This window comes from Trichosurus vulpecula, chromosome 9 (genome assembly GCF_011100635.1).
Source record: "Trichosurus vulpecula isolate mTriVul1 chromosome 9, mTriVul1.pri, whole genome shotgun sequence".
In the NCBI taxonomy this organism is placed as follows: Eukaryota; Metazoa; Chordata; class Mammalia; order Diprotodontia; family Phalangeridae; genus Trichosurus; species Trichosurus vulpecula.
Window position 1 is genome coordinate 57,688,497 of NC_050581.1, and position 15,738 is coordinate 57,704,234.

General features: G+C 46.6%; 1 protein-coding gene across 1 annotated transcript in view; it reads right to left on the minus strand.

Moving 5' to 3' along the window:
* The window catches only part of ERN2 (endoplasmic reticulum to nucleus signaling 2), a 29,166-nt gene extending 21,494 nt beyond the window's left edge, over positions 1-7,672 (minus strand). The window contains exons 1-10 of the mRNA XM_036739339.1: positions 7,593-7,672; positions 5,577-5,685; positions 5,262-5,295; positions 4,687-4,759; positions 4,358-4,430; positions 3,820-3,942; positions 2,135-2,236; positions 1,581-1,851; positions 1,123-1,201; positions 883-1,033 (exon numbers count right to left, since the gene is read on the minus strand). Coding sequence (XP_036595234.1) covers positions 883-1,033; positions 1,123-1,201; positions 1,581-1,851; positions 2,135-2,236; positions 3,820-3,942; positions 4,358-4,430; positions 4,687-4,759; positions 5,262-5,295; positions 5,577-5,685; positions 7,593-7,652 — 1,075 coding nt within the window. The 5' untranslated portion in view covers positions 7,653-7,672. The remainder of the gene's footprint in view (positions 1-882; positions 1,034-1,122; positions 1,202-1,580; positions 1,852-2,134; positions 2,237-3,819; positions 3,943-4,357; positions 4,431-4,686; positions 4,760-5,261; positions 5,296-5,576; positions 5,686-7,592) is intronic.
* Between the last annotated feature and the right edge of the window lie 8,066 nt (positions 7,673-15,738).

Here is a 15,738-nt window from a genome sequence, read left to right on the forward strand (position 1 = left end):
CCAGCTTTGGACTCCTAGTCTCTAGTGGGGGAGGTTTTGCTTTATCCGGTCCAAATCAAGCCCTCCTGACCATCTCCACACCATGCCACCTGCCCCCACCCTTTTCCAGCTCCCTTCATGAATTGTCAGCCCTGATTAGACTGTCAGCTCCCTGAAGGCAGGCACCGGCTTGCGTTTGTATCCTTAGCACTTAGTGCAGGTGCCCGGTGCCTAGTAAAACCTTAACAAATCCTCGATCTCTCTAAGTACCCACTTCACCAGGCAGTTATGAGGATCAAATGAGAGGGTATATAAGGTGTTTGGCAAATCTGGGAATGCTCCATAAATGCCAATTATCATCATTCCTGTAAGAGGATGGAGGGATGGGGGTGGTAGGCTGGGGAAGAGAAGGCAGAGCTAGCTGTCTTCATTTATTTGAATGGTACCTTTCACAAGGAAGCAGGATTAGATTTGTTTCTCTTGGTCCAAGGGAAGGACCGGAGGTGATGGGGAGCCAGGTTTTGGCTCAATATGAGGAACACAGAGATTCCACAGATTTAGAGCCAGAAGGTCTAGTCCAATGGAGGAAACAGGCCCAATGTCACAAAGGTGGCAGAACTGGGATTTGAACCTAGGTCTTTAGGCACTAAAGCCAGAGTGCTCCTTCAGGTGATCAATAAATGAGCATTTTTGCCAAGCGCTGTTCTGTGCTGAGAATACAAATACAAGTAGAAAGACAGGGCCTGCCTCAAGCTGCTTATGTTCTAATTGGGGAAGGCACAGAAAAGGAAGTTAAGTTCTCCTACTCCCACCCCGGGGAGGAGTGGAAGGAGCCAGGGAGGAGTCTTGATTATGTATATAGTCATTGGAGTGGTTCTTCTCATCCCCAGAGTGCCCCCTCACCAATGAGTAGCCATGAGCTGTGGAGAGCAGTTATACTGCCAGGAGGGTATCTGACATCTGTGCTAGGCGTGACCTCCCGCTCTCCTGAGTCACTCAGAGTCACCCCCTCCGTGGTGGGTCCTTTTGCTGGGGCCAGGATGACTCCCCGGGGCTGCAGGAGGAGGAAGAAGGCCATGAAGGGAGCCTTTACTTAGTCATCTGCCCATTCTCCCCACCCATGGCAGGGTTCCCCCTTCTTACCACCAGTGCCACACCCGCGTGGACCAGAGCACTGAAGGCATAGAAACTGGCTGCATGCTTCCCCACGTACAGTGTTAGCCTAGAGGAGGTCAAGAGGGAAAAGGAGGTGGCCCTACTCAGTCTAGGGTGAGGGTGATGTAGGAGGGCACCTCACTTGGCCCTGGGCAAGGGGAAGTTCATGATGGAAGGGACAAGGGGATCAGATTAGGGAAGGAGAATGGATGGGAAAGAAGGGGAAGGCAAATTCTACTAGAGGTAAAGGTTGATGACTCATTGGTTTTGTTTTCTTCCCAGTCCCTACTTGAGTGGAATTCTCCAGATGGCATGATGTGGACTGTGGGGACAGCTAGCATGTCCCTAGGGTTCTTTCTGTTTTCACCCTCCCTCCTTCAGGTGGTGGCTCCCTCTGAGCCCAGGCCCTGGTATGCTGACTCCCCTGGGGCCCACTGGGCACCTACAGCAACTGAGTCTCGGAAGTAGAGAAGTCCCTGCTTGCTGTTCCAGAGGGCTGGGCCCAGCGCCTCAGGTGGATATGGTTGGAGCGAAGGGTGAGGAAGCGCAGCGTGTCCAGGGCCATAGTGAGGTGGGGTAGCCGGTGTAGACTGTCTTGGTGCCAGGCATAAATACCCGCTACAGGTGAGCCATAGTCTTGTGTCCACAGAACTGCTCCATTCTCCTTGTCCACGGTAACCACCAGGCCCTCCCCACTGGAGGCAAAATGGCCCGCCTCTGCAGAAGAAGATACTGAGCTGCAAGCCCCATTCTGGACACACCTCTTGACCACCTAAGCGCCTTCTCCCTTTTCCTCCCGGGAGCTGGTCCTGGATGTTTTGGGTAAAACTGCTGGATGATACCCAAGGGGGCTGGTAATACTTGAGGGCAAATAAGGTCCCTCCCCCACCTCCCACTCAGACAATACCCCAGGGGGACCTCGGACTGCAAGGGCCAGGACTCATTCCTGGTAGTCAAGGAAAAGGTCATTCACGATCATCCTGAGGCAGGCTTTACTTACGGTAGCCAGGCAAGTGGTCTAGGAGGGGTGCAGAGTAGCCTCTGAAGGTGGTGTTCCATTGAAGGACCTGGGACCTGGGGTCATACATAGTGACCGTGTACTCTGGAAAGTGGTAAGTAGAGTCGTGTCCTTTCCCGTGGCCCCCAGAAATGTTTTCTCTCCATGTATTTCTCCTTCCCACCCTCACCTCCCAACCCCCTGCTGAAGAAACTCAGGGATCGTAGATCTGGAACTGAAAGGGAGTTCAGAGATCATCTGGTCCAGCCTCCTCATTGTTAGACAAGGAAACTGAGACCCAGAGAGGCTAAGCCTCTTGTCCAAGGTCACACAGATATTAAGTGCCAGGGGTGGGATTGAACCCAGGCCTTTTCATTGTACAAGAGCAGCTGTCTATATGAAGAATAAGTTCCTTTTTTACCCCCCTGGCTCTTTATCCACCAATGAAAAGTGCCCCTCAAAGCTCTGTTCAAAGTCAACAACTGCCTTTTGGACATCTCAAATTCAACACATCCAAAACAGAACTTATTACCTGTCTTCCCCCTCCTCCCAAATCCTCCCCTCTTCCCAGCTTTCCTATTTCTGCCCAGGGCACTGCCCCTCTCTCAGACCCACAATCTCAGTGTCACCTTTGACTCCTCGATCAAGCTCAGCTTTCATATCCAGTCTGCCGCCAAATCGAATTATTTTCTCCCTTCCCAACATCTCTCATACATGGTGGCCCCAAAATCCAAGGGCATTTTTAAGCTCTTGGAGTATTAAGACTTTTGGGACAGCCTGTGAATCAATCCGCCTTTTCTCAACTCACACAGCCACAACCCTGGTTTGTGCCCTCCTCACTTTGGTCCTGGACCAATAGCCTTCTAATCACTTGGTCTCCCTGACTCCAAGCCCCTCCATTCCTCTGCTAAGCTGCCAGTGATTCTTCTGGAGTAAAATCTGGCTATTTCACCTCGTGGCCTGATGAGCTCCGGGGGTTCCCTATTACCTCCAGGACCAACTATAAACTCCTTTATCTGGCATTTAAAACTCTTAAATGACTGACGCCTTCCTACCCAACTTACTCTTTCTTCCCCATCCACACCTTCTACAAGCATAGATCCTCAAGCCTGGCAGACTCTGCCTACTCACCTTCAGCTCTCAGCTCTCCTGGCTTCTTTCCTCAAGACTCAGCTCCAAGTCCAGCTTCTGCAGGCAGCCTTTCCCAATCCCCCCAGTTGTTAGTGCCTTCCCCTCCCCTATTACTTTCCAACTTGTGTGTTCCTAGTTAGTTCCTAGTTATTTACATGTTGTCTCCCCCATTAGAATATGAGCTTCTTGAGGGTAGGAATCCTTTTTTATTTTTTAACTTTCTGGGCTACATTCATATCCCCAAATCCTAAAACTCCTATCCTCTTGTGTCCCAGAACCTTGTTCATCCTCTTCCTCATCACCCCTTGTATGTATGACCCCAGGTCCACAGTGCTGCACATAGTCAGTGCCTAATAAATGCTCACTGACTGACTGTTGACCCCCTGGATGCATGCCTATATCTAGGTAGGACGTATATGCAAGTAAATTAACCTTTCCCAGAGGCACCCATAACTAGGTCCGTTCTTTAAGTGGTCTAGTAACATTATTGTATCAATATTCTGAACAAAGGGGACCTGGGTCTGCTATGGGGGTAGAAGATTAACATTCTCACTCACGTGTGCGGCCAATGTATAGAAGAGGGGCTGAGGGGTACAGCCTGTCCCACGCCTCCGTGGACAGCATGGTCTGTTTCTTGCCTGACTTGGGGTCCACCATGAACCATGTATCCTGCTTCCTTCCTGAATGAGGGAAGAACAGTGCCCTCCCTTGAAATATTCTATCCTCTACATTTTAAAAACCTCTGCTTATACTTTCTTGCCAGGTATGATGCCCCCTTCCCATTCTCATGGATAGAACTCATTACCCTGAGATAAGTTTCTCCATTCTCAGACCCAAAGCCAGCAGGAGAAGCCTGGTGTGGTCAGAACTGTGGAGTGTGTGTGTGTGTGTGTGTGTGTGTGTGTGTGAGAGAGAGAGAGAGAGAGAGAGAGAGAGAGAGAGAGAGAGAGAGAGAGAGAGAGAGAGAGAGAGAGAGAGAGAGAGAGAGAGAGAGAGAGAGAGAGAGAGAGAGAGAGAGAGAGAGAAGAGGTGGGGGCGGGGAGGGTGGAATGTGAGTGTTAAGAAGCCAAACGTGAACTGAAGAATTCCCCCTACCTGTGTAGAAGACACCATCTGAGCTGCGGCAGGGGGAGGCATGTACCAGCTCTGGGATGGTGAATGGGAGTTTCTGTGAGAGAAAGAGAAGGAGGGATAGCTTAGCCCAGGCTGACCAGGAGAGATCCTAAGACATTTTGACTCTATCCACTCTGCCTCCCCTTAATGTTCCAGAGGGGAGGCACAGGTCCTTCCTGTGTGGGAGAATCTGATACTCCGCCTCTCTCCTGGATTCAAATCTGAGTGTGTACCCATGACACTCATTCCCTGCAACCACTCCCCAAATACCGCCTTTGCTGAGGGCTCCATCCCCACCAAAGGGCACCTACCATGAGGCCCTGTTTGCTCTCCTCTCCTAAGATGTACAAGCTGCCATCACTAGGGTCAGGGAGGAAGGCTGGTCTGGAGAAGAAGGAGAAGTCGATGTTAGAAGTGTGGAGGAGCCACGGGAAGGCAGACCCTGAGGCTTGCCACCAACCAGATTCTTGATGGCTGACCCAGAGGCCTGCCCATCCACCTTGCCTAGGGAAGACTGTCCCTGGGAAATCATGCTTAGGAAGGTTATTTGATCAAAATCGTCTTCCTTCTGCCTCAAACTCAAACTCCTTCCTCCATTTCCCCTCCAAAACATCAGTCACTCTCATTTAGTTTCTCAGGTGAGCCTGCATTTTCCTCCCCTCCTCTCTTCCTTGCCTGAGAACTTTGTTGCCATGTCCTCAACATCCGTACCCCCAAACCTTACTTCCCTTTCTTCTCCTTTACTGCTCAGAACCCTGGATTCTCTTCCCCTACACTCACATCCCCAAATCCTAAAAATCCTATCCTCTTGTATCCCAGAACCTTGTCCATCCTCTGCCTCATTATTCCCTATCTCAGGCCACAGTCATGAGGACGGAATACTTACTCTGTGGCGTACACAGGCCCCTGGATGATAGGATCTGCAGAAACGAAGACAGTAAGTGATAAAGTACTGAGAGCTACTGGCCCTGCCCTCCCGATCTCCCAAGAATGCACTCTCATACGATGGCCATGGACAACTCTGCTCTAGCCCCAAATTTTGGAAGCTGTGGACTGAGCTGACGAATGGGGCCTCCTAGCCTGTTGTTACTCAAGTCTATCCCCGGGGGGCTTTAGAAAGTAGGTAGATACCATTATTACCAGCATTCTGAGAGCATTGAGGGGAAATCAATGAGCGCCTCTCCCCCAGGGACCGGCTCACCATCCTTCAGGGTCCATTGGATGTCCCCTGTCTTCTTGCTAACAGCGTGCAGACTCCCATCCAGAGTGGATATGAAAAGCAGGGCTTCAGGGGTGCCTCCTGTCCTTCCCTACAGGCCCCCAGAATGAAGAACAAAAGTTCAGAGGAGGGCATCACGCAAACTCTGCCCCCCACCTAACCCCCAGTGGATTCGGGCCCTCCCTAGGACGGACTTCCAGGTCCTCATTTCCTTGGATCGTTATTGGACCTGGTTGGCTGGAAGAGTCTTGTTATGGAGAATGGTTTTGTCCTGGTAGGCCCTGCTTATATTTTAATGAGGGAGACAACTTGTAAATGAATTGGTGCAAGATATATACAGTCTGGAAGAAGGTAGTCTTCCTCCTTGCTCCACCATGGAATCCAACAAGAAGCTACACAACTGAAGGGAATGGGATAGGAGGAAGAGAAGATAAGGGAGCTGGAAGCCCAGAGATGTCTCTAAACTGACGGTGATTCAATGGGGATGCCTCTTTTTCCCAATTCCTTCTGATTTTCCTCCCAGCCAGAGGCTGAAGATTTTCTCCCTCTTGATGACATCTCTTCCTCCCTCTTCAAACTGGCCAGGTTGGTTTTGGTGCCAGGTTGCTGCTGGGGCCACAAAACTGAGAAGCACAGAGCCTGGGAGGGGTGAGCCCCCTGCAGAGGCTCCTATTACATCCGGCTAACCTGCTAGGCTCGCCCACCTGCTGCTGCTGCTGCCACCGCTGCCACTCCCTGGGCAAACAGGGCAAGGCTGAGCAAACAGCAGGAGGAAGCATACAACCCCTCAGGATTAGCACCCTCAGTCTACTCCCTGGGAAGGAACTCCCATCTTCTGGCCCTCTACTTCCTCCCTAAGGCTATAACTGTTTCCTACTCTCACAGACTATCTCCTACCCCTCAAAAGTCCTGCCCTGTTCTAGAGGTAACAGTATCCTATCTCAGTCAAGAAACCATATCCTTCCCCTTAGTATAAGTTTCTCTCCTTCCTCTTTGGTTCCATCCCTTAGCTAGCCTGGGTGGGAAAATGCTTGGAGCCAAGCCCCTGAATAAGATGGAAGCAGAAACCAGAATGCCCATGTAAAGGGTACGATGGGCAGTTGACGTTAAGTACCATGAGCCTTGGGAGTGGAATCACTCCTCTTTATCAGAGCTGGTGGGGGTGGGGTGGGGGCAGGGCAGGGATAGTTTGGGGGCGTGGTACTTGGATTCTCCCTACATTCTGCCGTGGTTTCCCAGAGAATTTACTTAAGATTTCCTTGACTTCAAACTCATATTTTTGGGGTGCTCCCTCCATAAAAAGAAGAAAGATAGACCTTGCTAAATCTGTCTCCCCTCGCCCATGTCTCCCGCGCTATTTGGTGCTCCTCTGCTATTGGCTATAGTCAGCTTTCTTTGCAGTAACATAGTGACCAATGTTCTCACCCCAGGGATGGTCGTGCTAGCGATGGGGCTGGCTCCAACACACTGAAGCAGAAGTCACAGAGGCAGGGACGCCACCCCCAGGAGCCTCCTACCTGCCACATTCCCACTCGTTTCCAGTCCCAGTCTAGCTCTTGGGGAAGGGGTAAGCCTCTGAAGAGGGGAGAGGAGCGCGTCCAGAAGCCGAAGTGCCCAAAGGGAGAGTACTAGTCGTACTTCTAGAGCGGGAAGGGCCCTCAGGGGATCACCTGGGGCCAGGCTAGAGGCTAGTTCCGGATCTTGGATCCCTGCTGTCCTCATCTCTCAGTGAGATCGGGATTTGGCCGTACCACCCACCTCTCATGCACGCAGCCAGCTGTGTTCTGGGGATATGAACACCCTTCACCACCACCGATAACCAGACCCCGGATTCCTTAGCGGGGCTGGGGGCGGTTTGGGCCACTTTGGTGGAGGCAGAGCAGGATTTGGAGCCGATTCCCCCTCCCTCAACCCCATCATAGAGAATAAAGGCATCGCCCCCCGTGTAGCGCCTTCCCCAGGCTAGGCCAGTTTCCAGGGGCCTCGGTTCCATCTCACCTGCTGTAGGCACAGCCAGAGCAGTGCCAGGAGGCAGAGCGGGAGGCCAGCCCTCTCCATCGCGTTGGGCACAGCGGGTGGCGTTGGCGGCGGCTACCTGCGTGCCCGGCTGGCATGCTGCCCACCACCAAAGAGTGTGTTGGCAGGACCGGACTCGGAGTGCTTTGGGCTCCCAGAGCTAGACCCAGCGGCGGGAGGGGCGGAGGGCCACCTCCGCCGGGGCGGATCTTGCCTTTGGCACCCGCCCTTCATTCCCAGACCGGGCTCTGAGGCCGCTGGCCCTTTCCTTGAGGGAGCTGAGTAGGAGAGAAAGTGCGGAGTGGAAAGGTAGGAGGGTGTATGTCAGTCCTGGGGCCTGGAAAGCAAGGCACGGAGCTTCTCCTAGGCTATAGCTGAGCAGCAAAGCTTAGGGAATAGAAAGCAGGATCTAAGAGTCGGGAAGACTAGTTCAAACCCCGCTTCTGACTCTAATTGGCTGATGGGGGGGGGGGCAGTCACTTAACTTCGCAGCCCGAGTGTTTCAGGTGTAATGTGGGTACTACTTGCACTGCATACCTACCTCACTGGGTTGTGGGAGGAGGGACACACGCTGCTGCATGTGCAATATTTCAAACCTCGGCTGCACAAAGCACCATTTACTGAGCCATCACCTTACAACCTTCCCTTCCAGAAACCTCTCATCGGCAAATGAGGGGTGAAGGGGGCCTGGAAAAGCTCGCTACAATTCTTCCAGTCGGGGGTACTAGTGCTAGGTGAACGTGGTGAGCAGCATTTCTACCCAGAATCAGAAATTGAAATAACACCAAATAACATCACAAATGTTACTTGTTTTTAGTTTGTTTTTTATTTTTAATTTCTTTTTAGTTTTCAACATTTGTTTTCACAAGATTTTGAGTTACAAATCTTCTCCCCATCTCTACCCTCCCCCCCACTCCAAGCTGGCATGTATTCTGATTGCCCCTCTCCCCAGTCTGCCCTGCCTTCTCTCACCCTACTCCGCAAGATAGATTTCTATACCCCATTGCCTGTATATCTTACTTCCCAGTTGCATGTAAAAACAATTTTTAAAAAATTGTTTAAATGTTTAAAATATGTTTTTAGAACTCCAAATTCTCTTCTTCCCTCCCCACCCACCCTCCTTGAGAGGGCAAGCAAATCAATACAGGTTATTGTGAAAGACTAACTATATTTCCCTCCTTCCTATCCTGTCCCCCTTTATTCAGTTTTCTCCCTTGACCCTGTCCCTTTTCAAGTGTTTGCTTTTGACTACCCCTCCCCCAATCTGCCCTCCCTTCTATCATTTCCCCTCCCCCCCTTTCCTGTAGGGTAAGACACCCAATTGAGTGTGTATGTTATTCTCAATCCTTAAGCCAAATCTGATGAGAGCAAGATTCACTCATTCCTTTTCACCTACCCCCTCTTCCCTTCCATTGTAACAGCTTTTTCTTGCCACTTTTATGTGAGATAATTTGCCCCATCTGTCTCTTTCTTCTTCTCCCAATATATTCCTCTCACCTTAATTTTAAAGATATCCTCCCTTCACATTTAACTCACTCCGTGCTCTCTGTCTGTATATATATACACATACATATATATATATATATATATATATATATATATATATATATGTATGTACATATATACGTATATTCCCTTCAACTACCCTAATACTGAGAAAGGTCTCATGAATTACAAATAACATCTTTCCATGTAGGAATGTAAACAGTTCAACTTTTCTAAGTCCCTTATGATTTCTTTCCTGTTTGCCTTTTCATGCTTCTCTTGATTCTTGTATTTGAAAGTCAAATTTTCTATTCAGCTCTGATCTTTTCATCAAGAATGCTTGAAAGTCATCTATTTCATTGAAAATCTATATTTTGCCCTCAAGTATTATATTCAGTTTTGCTGGGTAGGTGATTCTTTGTTTTAATCCTAGCTCCTTTGATCTCCAGAATATCATATTCCAAGCCCTTCTGTCCCCTAGTGTAGAAGCTGCTAGATCTTGTGTTATTCGGATTGTGTTTCCACACTACTTAAATTATTTCTGGTTGCTTGCAAATTTTTCTCCTTGGCCTGGGAACTCTGGAATTTGGCTACAATATTCCTAGGAGTTTTCCTTTTGGGGGCTTTTTCAAGAGGCGATTGGTAGATTCTTTCCATTTCTACTTTACCCTCTGGTTTTAGAGTATCAGGGAAGTTTTCCTTGGTAATTTCTTGAAACATGATGTCTAGGCTCTTTTTTTGATCACGGCTTTCAGGTAGTCCAATAATTTTAAAATTCTCTCTCCTGGATCTATTCTCCAGGTAAGTGGTTTTTCTAATGAGATATTTCACATTGTCTTCCATTTTTTCATTCTTTTGGTTCTGTTTTATAATATCTTGATTTCTCATAAAGTCACTAGCTTCCACTTGCTCCATTCTAATTTTTAAGGCACAAATGTGTTACTTGTAAAAATGCTGACAAGACAGGAGGTAAAGCAAAGCCATTTGATATGCTGGGGAGATGGAGATTGCTAAGGGAAGGTGCAGAAAAGGAAGAGGGACCTGGGTCAATTCAATATGCATTATATTAAGCACCCCAGTGAAAAGAACAAAAATAAAATGAAAATGAAAAACCCTCAAGTACATTCTGTGTACATCTGAGGAGATTAATAGGAGAGGTCAAGGGAAATTAAGAGAAGAACTAGGGAATGGGCCTGGGGGATCAGGAAGGGCTTTCCATAGGGAGTGGCACCTGAATTAAGCCTGGAAGGTGAAAATGATTCTAAGAGGCAGAGGTGGGGAGGGAGCGTATTTCAGTGAGGTGGCACAGGCTGAGCCAAGGTACAGTTGCAGGAGAAAGAACATGGAGTTTGGGAAATAGCAAGTCAGCCAGGTGGCTGGAAGTGTGAGAAAGAGAATAATGGGAATTAATCCTAGGAAGGGGGGCTGAGCCAAATTGTGAATGGTTTTAAATGTCAAGAAGAGTTTATATTATATCCTAGAGGCAAAAGGGAAATCACTGAAGAGTCTTGAGCTGGGAAATGATGGCGTTGGATTTCTGTTTTAGAAAGATTATTTTAGAAGGCATTCAGAAGACACTTTAGGAAAGGTAGGAAGCAGGGTGTCCAATCAGAAGGCTATTGCAATAGTGCAGTCGCTGAAGACCTAAACTAGGATGGTGGGCCTGTGAGCTTACAGAAAGGCACAGTTCTAAGTCATTGTGGAGGTAAATTAACAAGACTTGGTAACTTACTGGATATGGGGAGTGAGGGAGACTGAAAATTTAAAGAAAAGAGAACCTGTAGTAAATTTGGATGATTTAAAAGAAATGGTACCTTCAACAGGAGGAAGACCAGTGGAGATAGCATTGTAGATGCTCACAAAACACTGAAATGATCTCCAATGAGTCATTGGTGATGAAGGTCTAAAGCTCAGAAAGGAGACTAAATATATATTATACACATGGGAGTTATCTGCATAGGCATACGTGTAAAGGGAGTGTAGAGCATTTTGGGTGTAGAATAGAATATGGAAGTCAACTCAGAGCAGTCATACAAGGTCAAGCAAGAGATTGTAAAGTTGGAAAGGGTATCTATTTAAAAAAGGCAGTGCCAAAAGCTGCAGAGAGGGCAAGAAGGGTAAGGGCAAAGGTAAAGGGCAGATTTAGCAAGAGATAATTGGTAATTTTGGAAAGAGCTATTTTGGGTGATTGGTGAGGTAGGGAGGGAGGAGTGAGTGGGAGGTGAGCTAATGAAAGCAAATGCAAATGGTTTAGGTTTGCTAGGAATGTGGCTGTGGAAAAGAGAGGACTGGAGTGTAAGGACAGAATGGTCAAGTAAGGGGAAAAACCTGAGCTCATTTATAGGCTGGAAGGAAGGAACCAGGAGAGATTAAAAATAGGAAGGGATCAACAAAGCGGGCTCCAGGAGACGAGATCAAAGGACAAAGTAGAGGAGGCTGGCCTTGGCAAGGTAAGAGCCACCTGCTGACAGAGGACTGAACCAAAGAATTAGGCAAACAGTTCTGGGGCGCAGCAGACAGGGAGATAGAGGATAGCTTCTATTTTTTTCAGTGAGGTATGTGGTGATCTCTTCAGCTGAAAGGGGACTGGGTAGTTTAGACTCTTGAGGCAAGGAGGGGAAGTTTGGAATAGTAGCTTATGGGGAGTTTGATGGAAGTTAGGCATTGTCTGGGATAAACTACTTGCACAGAAGTCAGGTTCTACCACAAAGATCAGCCAGAACAGTACAAGGTCCAGTTTTGCCCACAGGTTACAGTTTACTGGCAGGAAATAACCTCAGTGAGAACTGGGTTCAAATCAAGGGACATAGCATTATGGTTCAGGGTCTACATCACCTCTCAGTCCAACTTGGCCAACAATGGTCGCAGAACAAGAGGGTAGGAAGCAGAGGCCCCCAAACAGCAGAAGGACCTGGGCACTGTAAAGGATGAAGGACAAAGCCTTGAACCTTAGTGACTCAGTTGTTTTTCCAGGCACCAGTATCTACCTAAGAGGCCAAGAAAGGGGAATCTTTGACTTTAGTCCCCAGGGGCTTTCACCACTGTCTACGTGCTCCCTGATCACTAATCCACCCATAGGTACCAAGTCTTCTCACCCATGAGCCTCGTTGGTTCTTTAATCCAGATGCCCCATATGAATCATGATTATATGCCTCACTTTTTGATGCTGCTTCCTGACCAAATCCATCCCTTACTTCCTTTTCCTTTCTACTCTCACTATACATTCCAGACCACAAGGAGGTGTTTTCTAGGGTTTATTTATAAGGGAAAAGAATACAGACTCAAAGATTATTAGTACATAAAAATGAAAACTGTCAGATTATGCAGTATCTAAGTTCTAATCTAATCTCTGAAGTTCTCTAGGATAAGAATATTTTTTAAGAGGGTGCTAGTACACTGATTGGCTATATCCATGAATCCTCATAGTTCAATTTGTTCACCTTTGGTCTTTGTAATTGGCTAATTGGTCCATTTTCTTTTCAAGCCCAGGCTCAGTCAATTGGGAAACCTCCTGATGGTGCATGGCTGGCTTGTTGTGCCACACTTCTTTATACTCCTCTCCCCCCTCGCCACTACCGTCTAATCGGTTAGTAAATCTACTCTAAATATAGTTTTCAACCCAACACCATTCACCCCTAAGTTCACAAAAGATCTCTTTCTTTACAGGCAGACAAAAGATTCAGTCTCTAATAAGAGACAGAATTAGAGAAGGCTTCTTGTCTTCCCTGACATTAACCTCAAAAGTTTAGAATATCTAGTTTTCCTTAATGACTCCCTCATAAATCTGCCCTTCTTATAACCAAACTTTCTTGAACCTACTGACATTTTTCACTTGACCCACTTCTTTAGGAACTGAGTTATAGAATTGTTTTCCACTTATCCTCAAGTCCTAGGTTGGGTCCTCATTCTAGTATCTAGGATTCAGAAATGTTTCCCCCTCACAATGATATTACAGATTCTCATCCTGTCCCTTTAACACCCTATGTCTGTGCAAACTGAAGGGGTCTCATCCCTGAGTCTGTCCTTGTCTATTATCCACCTCCCGTCCCTTTCCCTGTTAGTCACATTTGGAGACTGCTTCTGGTAATGAAGTGCTGCTAGCTGGCTGGAAGTGGTCATGCTGACAGCTCTGACTGATCTGGAAGGGGGGAAGGAAAGTGATTTCATTACAATCTGCAGCTCAAACTGAGAACCTGTCTTAACCTTGCATAGAAGCAGGCTGGAATATGAGAGGAGTGGCGAGATCTTTAAACTTAAAACTAGGTACTTCTAAGTCAAAGGTTGGGCATTTTTATGAAACCAAAAGGTACCAAACTTCAATGCATCCCTGTGTTCAGATTACTGTGGCAAAAAAAAAGAAAATATGGGAACAGAATGTTTAACCTGCAGTTATTAGCACCACTTGTGATTTCATTTACCTACTGGTCCACAGTTTTAAGGGCTCTTTATGGGAGGAAAGCAGCTAGTGGAAAGGAATGTTGCATTTCCCTTATATATACACACCATATTTCAAGAAGGTAAGGGAACCTTGCGCTGCACCCCCCTCCCCCAGCCCAACTTTTCCAATAGTTATAGAAATATATATGCACAGGGCAAGTTGAAAAAAAAGAATGTATGTTGGAAGAATGTGTGTGGGGTGGGGGAAAGGAGGATGAAGAGGAAACAACAAAGAGAATTGTGGTGAGAAAAGATCAGATGATAAAGAGATAGCTTTTCCATCTTAGCCAACCATAGATCAATCAGCAAACAGAAGAAACTGGAAAGGCTTAAGACTAGTTGATGAAAGCCTTTAATATTGGTGCAGTGGATAAAGGGCTGGGCCTGGAGTCAGAGAGACCCAAATTCAAACTGACACTTTATTAGCTGTGTTACCCGGGGCCAGTCACTTAACCTGTTTGCCTCAGTCTTCTCATCTGTAACAGGGTGATGATTGTACCTACCTCCCAGGGCTGTGCTGAGGATCAAGCACTTAGCACGATGCTAGGCACGCAGTAAGTGCTATATAAATATTAACTATTATTATTCGTTTGAGGAGGTTGTATTGAGAAGGATTGGAGGAATACAGTATGGCTGACAAAGCATGAGGTTGAAATATCACCAAAATCCTGGGTAAATGTACCTGCCTCTTTTCAGTATGCAGTCTTCTTGTGCTATCCGGTATTTGGCCACCATTTCCCAATTAAAAAAAGTTTCATCAGTGCCATTTTTTTGTCAGCCATTTGTGGAACTATACCTCTACCTACCTCCAATGAGCCGAGTAACAGAAAAAAAAAAAGTGAAACCAGCAACAGAGCACCACCCCTGTCTGGCAGCATGTGCAACATTCTGGAGCAGTAGTCCCTTACCTCTCCACTAGCAATCTTCTCACAAGACAGATTTCCAGACCTATTACGGAAAACTAGGCTGTTGTCAGGGAAAAGTCACATCCTCTTATAAACTGTCCCTTGGGGCCAAGAAGAGAATCCCAGGATATTCTTTAGGTTTAACACAATGCTTGAAACTCACCTGACCAAGGAAAATTTTCTACCCACAATGGTCTTCTTTATTTTGCCTTTCCAGATCTCTTGTAAGCAGTATTGCATCCCTGTGAGGGGAGGGACTCTCACCTGAATTCTGTTTCTTTGCCCTCCCCCAATAATCATTTGGTACACACTAATGCTAAATAAATGGTTGAATTATATGTTACCTTGTAGTTGTTTCACATATATACACATTAAACGCATTTTGGTGATCTATGATTTTAATTTTTATGTCCACCAAAGGGTTATGCACACAGGAGATGCTCAAATACTTGTGGAAAGAATGAAATCACAGGTCAAAAGCCCATTTCTTCAGGAAAAGCTTCAAAGATTAACTCAACCACCTCCCTTCTCCAATTCATTCTTGCAATTACTAGGAATGGGCTAGCCAACTTCAGAAGACCATTAAAAGCTAGTCAAAGCCAAATGATGTAATGTCACACTTGGAAATAAAGACCTTTGGAAAGAACAAGGGGAAAAAAGTACAATTACCAGACATGTGTTAAGTATACACTATGAATAAAAGTAAATGAAATCTACTTGAAAGTAGCTGTAAGATATTTTGAAAACTTGACTGACAAAATTGAGGAGGCAGACTATATCTAGGCAGGGAGTTATTTCTCCATCTTACCTGAAAGTAAGAGTCAATAAATCAAATGGTTTTTAAAGGCCTTAAATATTTTCCCCAAACTAGACTGGGTTCAAGGTGAAGCCAATCTGAAGATAGGCTAGATTGTATATGAGGGCCCCAAACATTTGGTTGGTCTCATCTCTATAAATTCCACAAGAATAGTATCAATTAACTAGGTATCCCAAGCATCTAGTAGACATTAAGTACAATAAATTATATAGTACCTATCACAGGGATATAGCTACCCTACAGTCTAAATAATGATCATGCTTCCATATTTATTTATATATATAAATACATATAGATATAGTGTATTTCTCTTACTAGAACATGGTTAGTCAAAGCTGGCAAAAAGCTGGCTCTCGCCCCATTTGTCTCCCTTGATGACTTGAATTGGACTCACTCAGGTGCTGGGAGAGTTTGATTACCAACAGAAGTACATCCAGTTTATTCCTCATTGTGGAAGATAAACAAACAAATCAAAGACACAGAA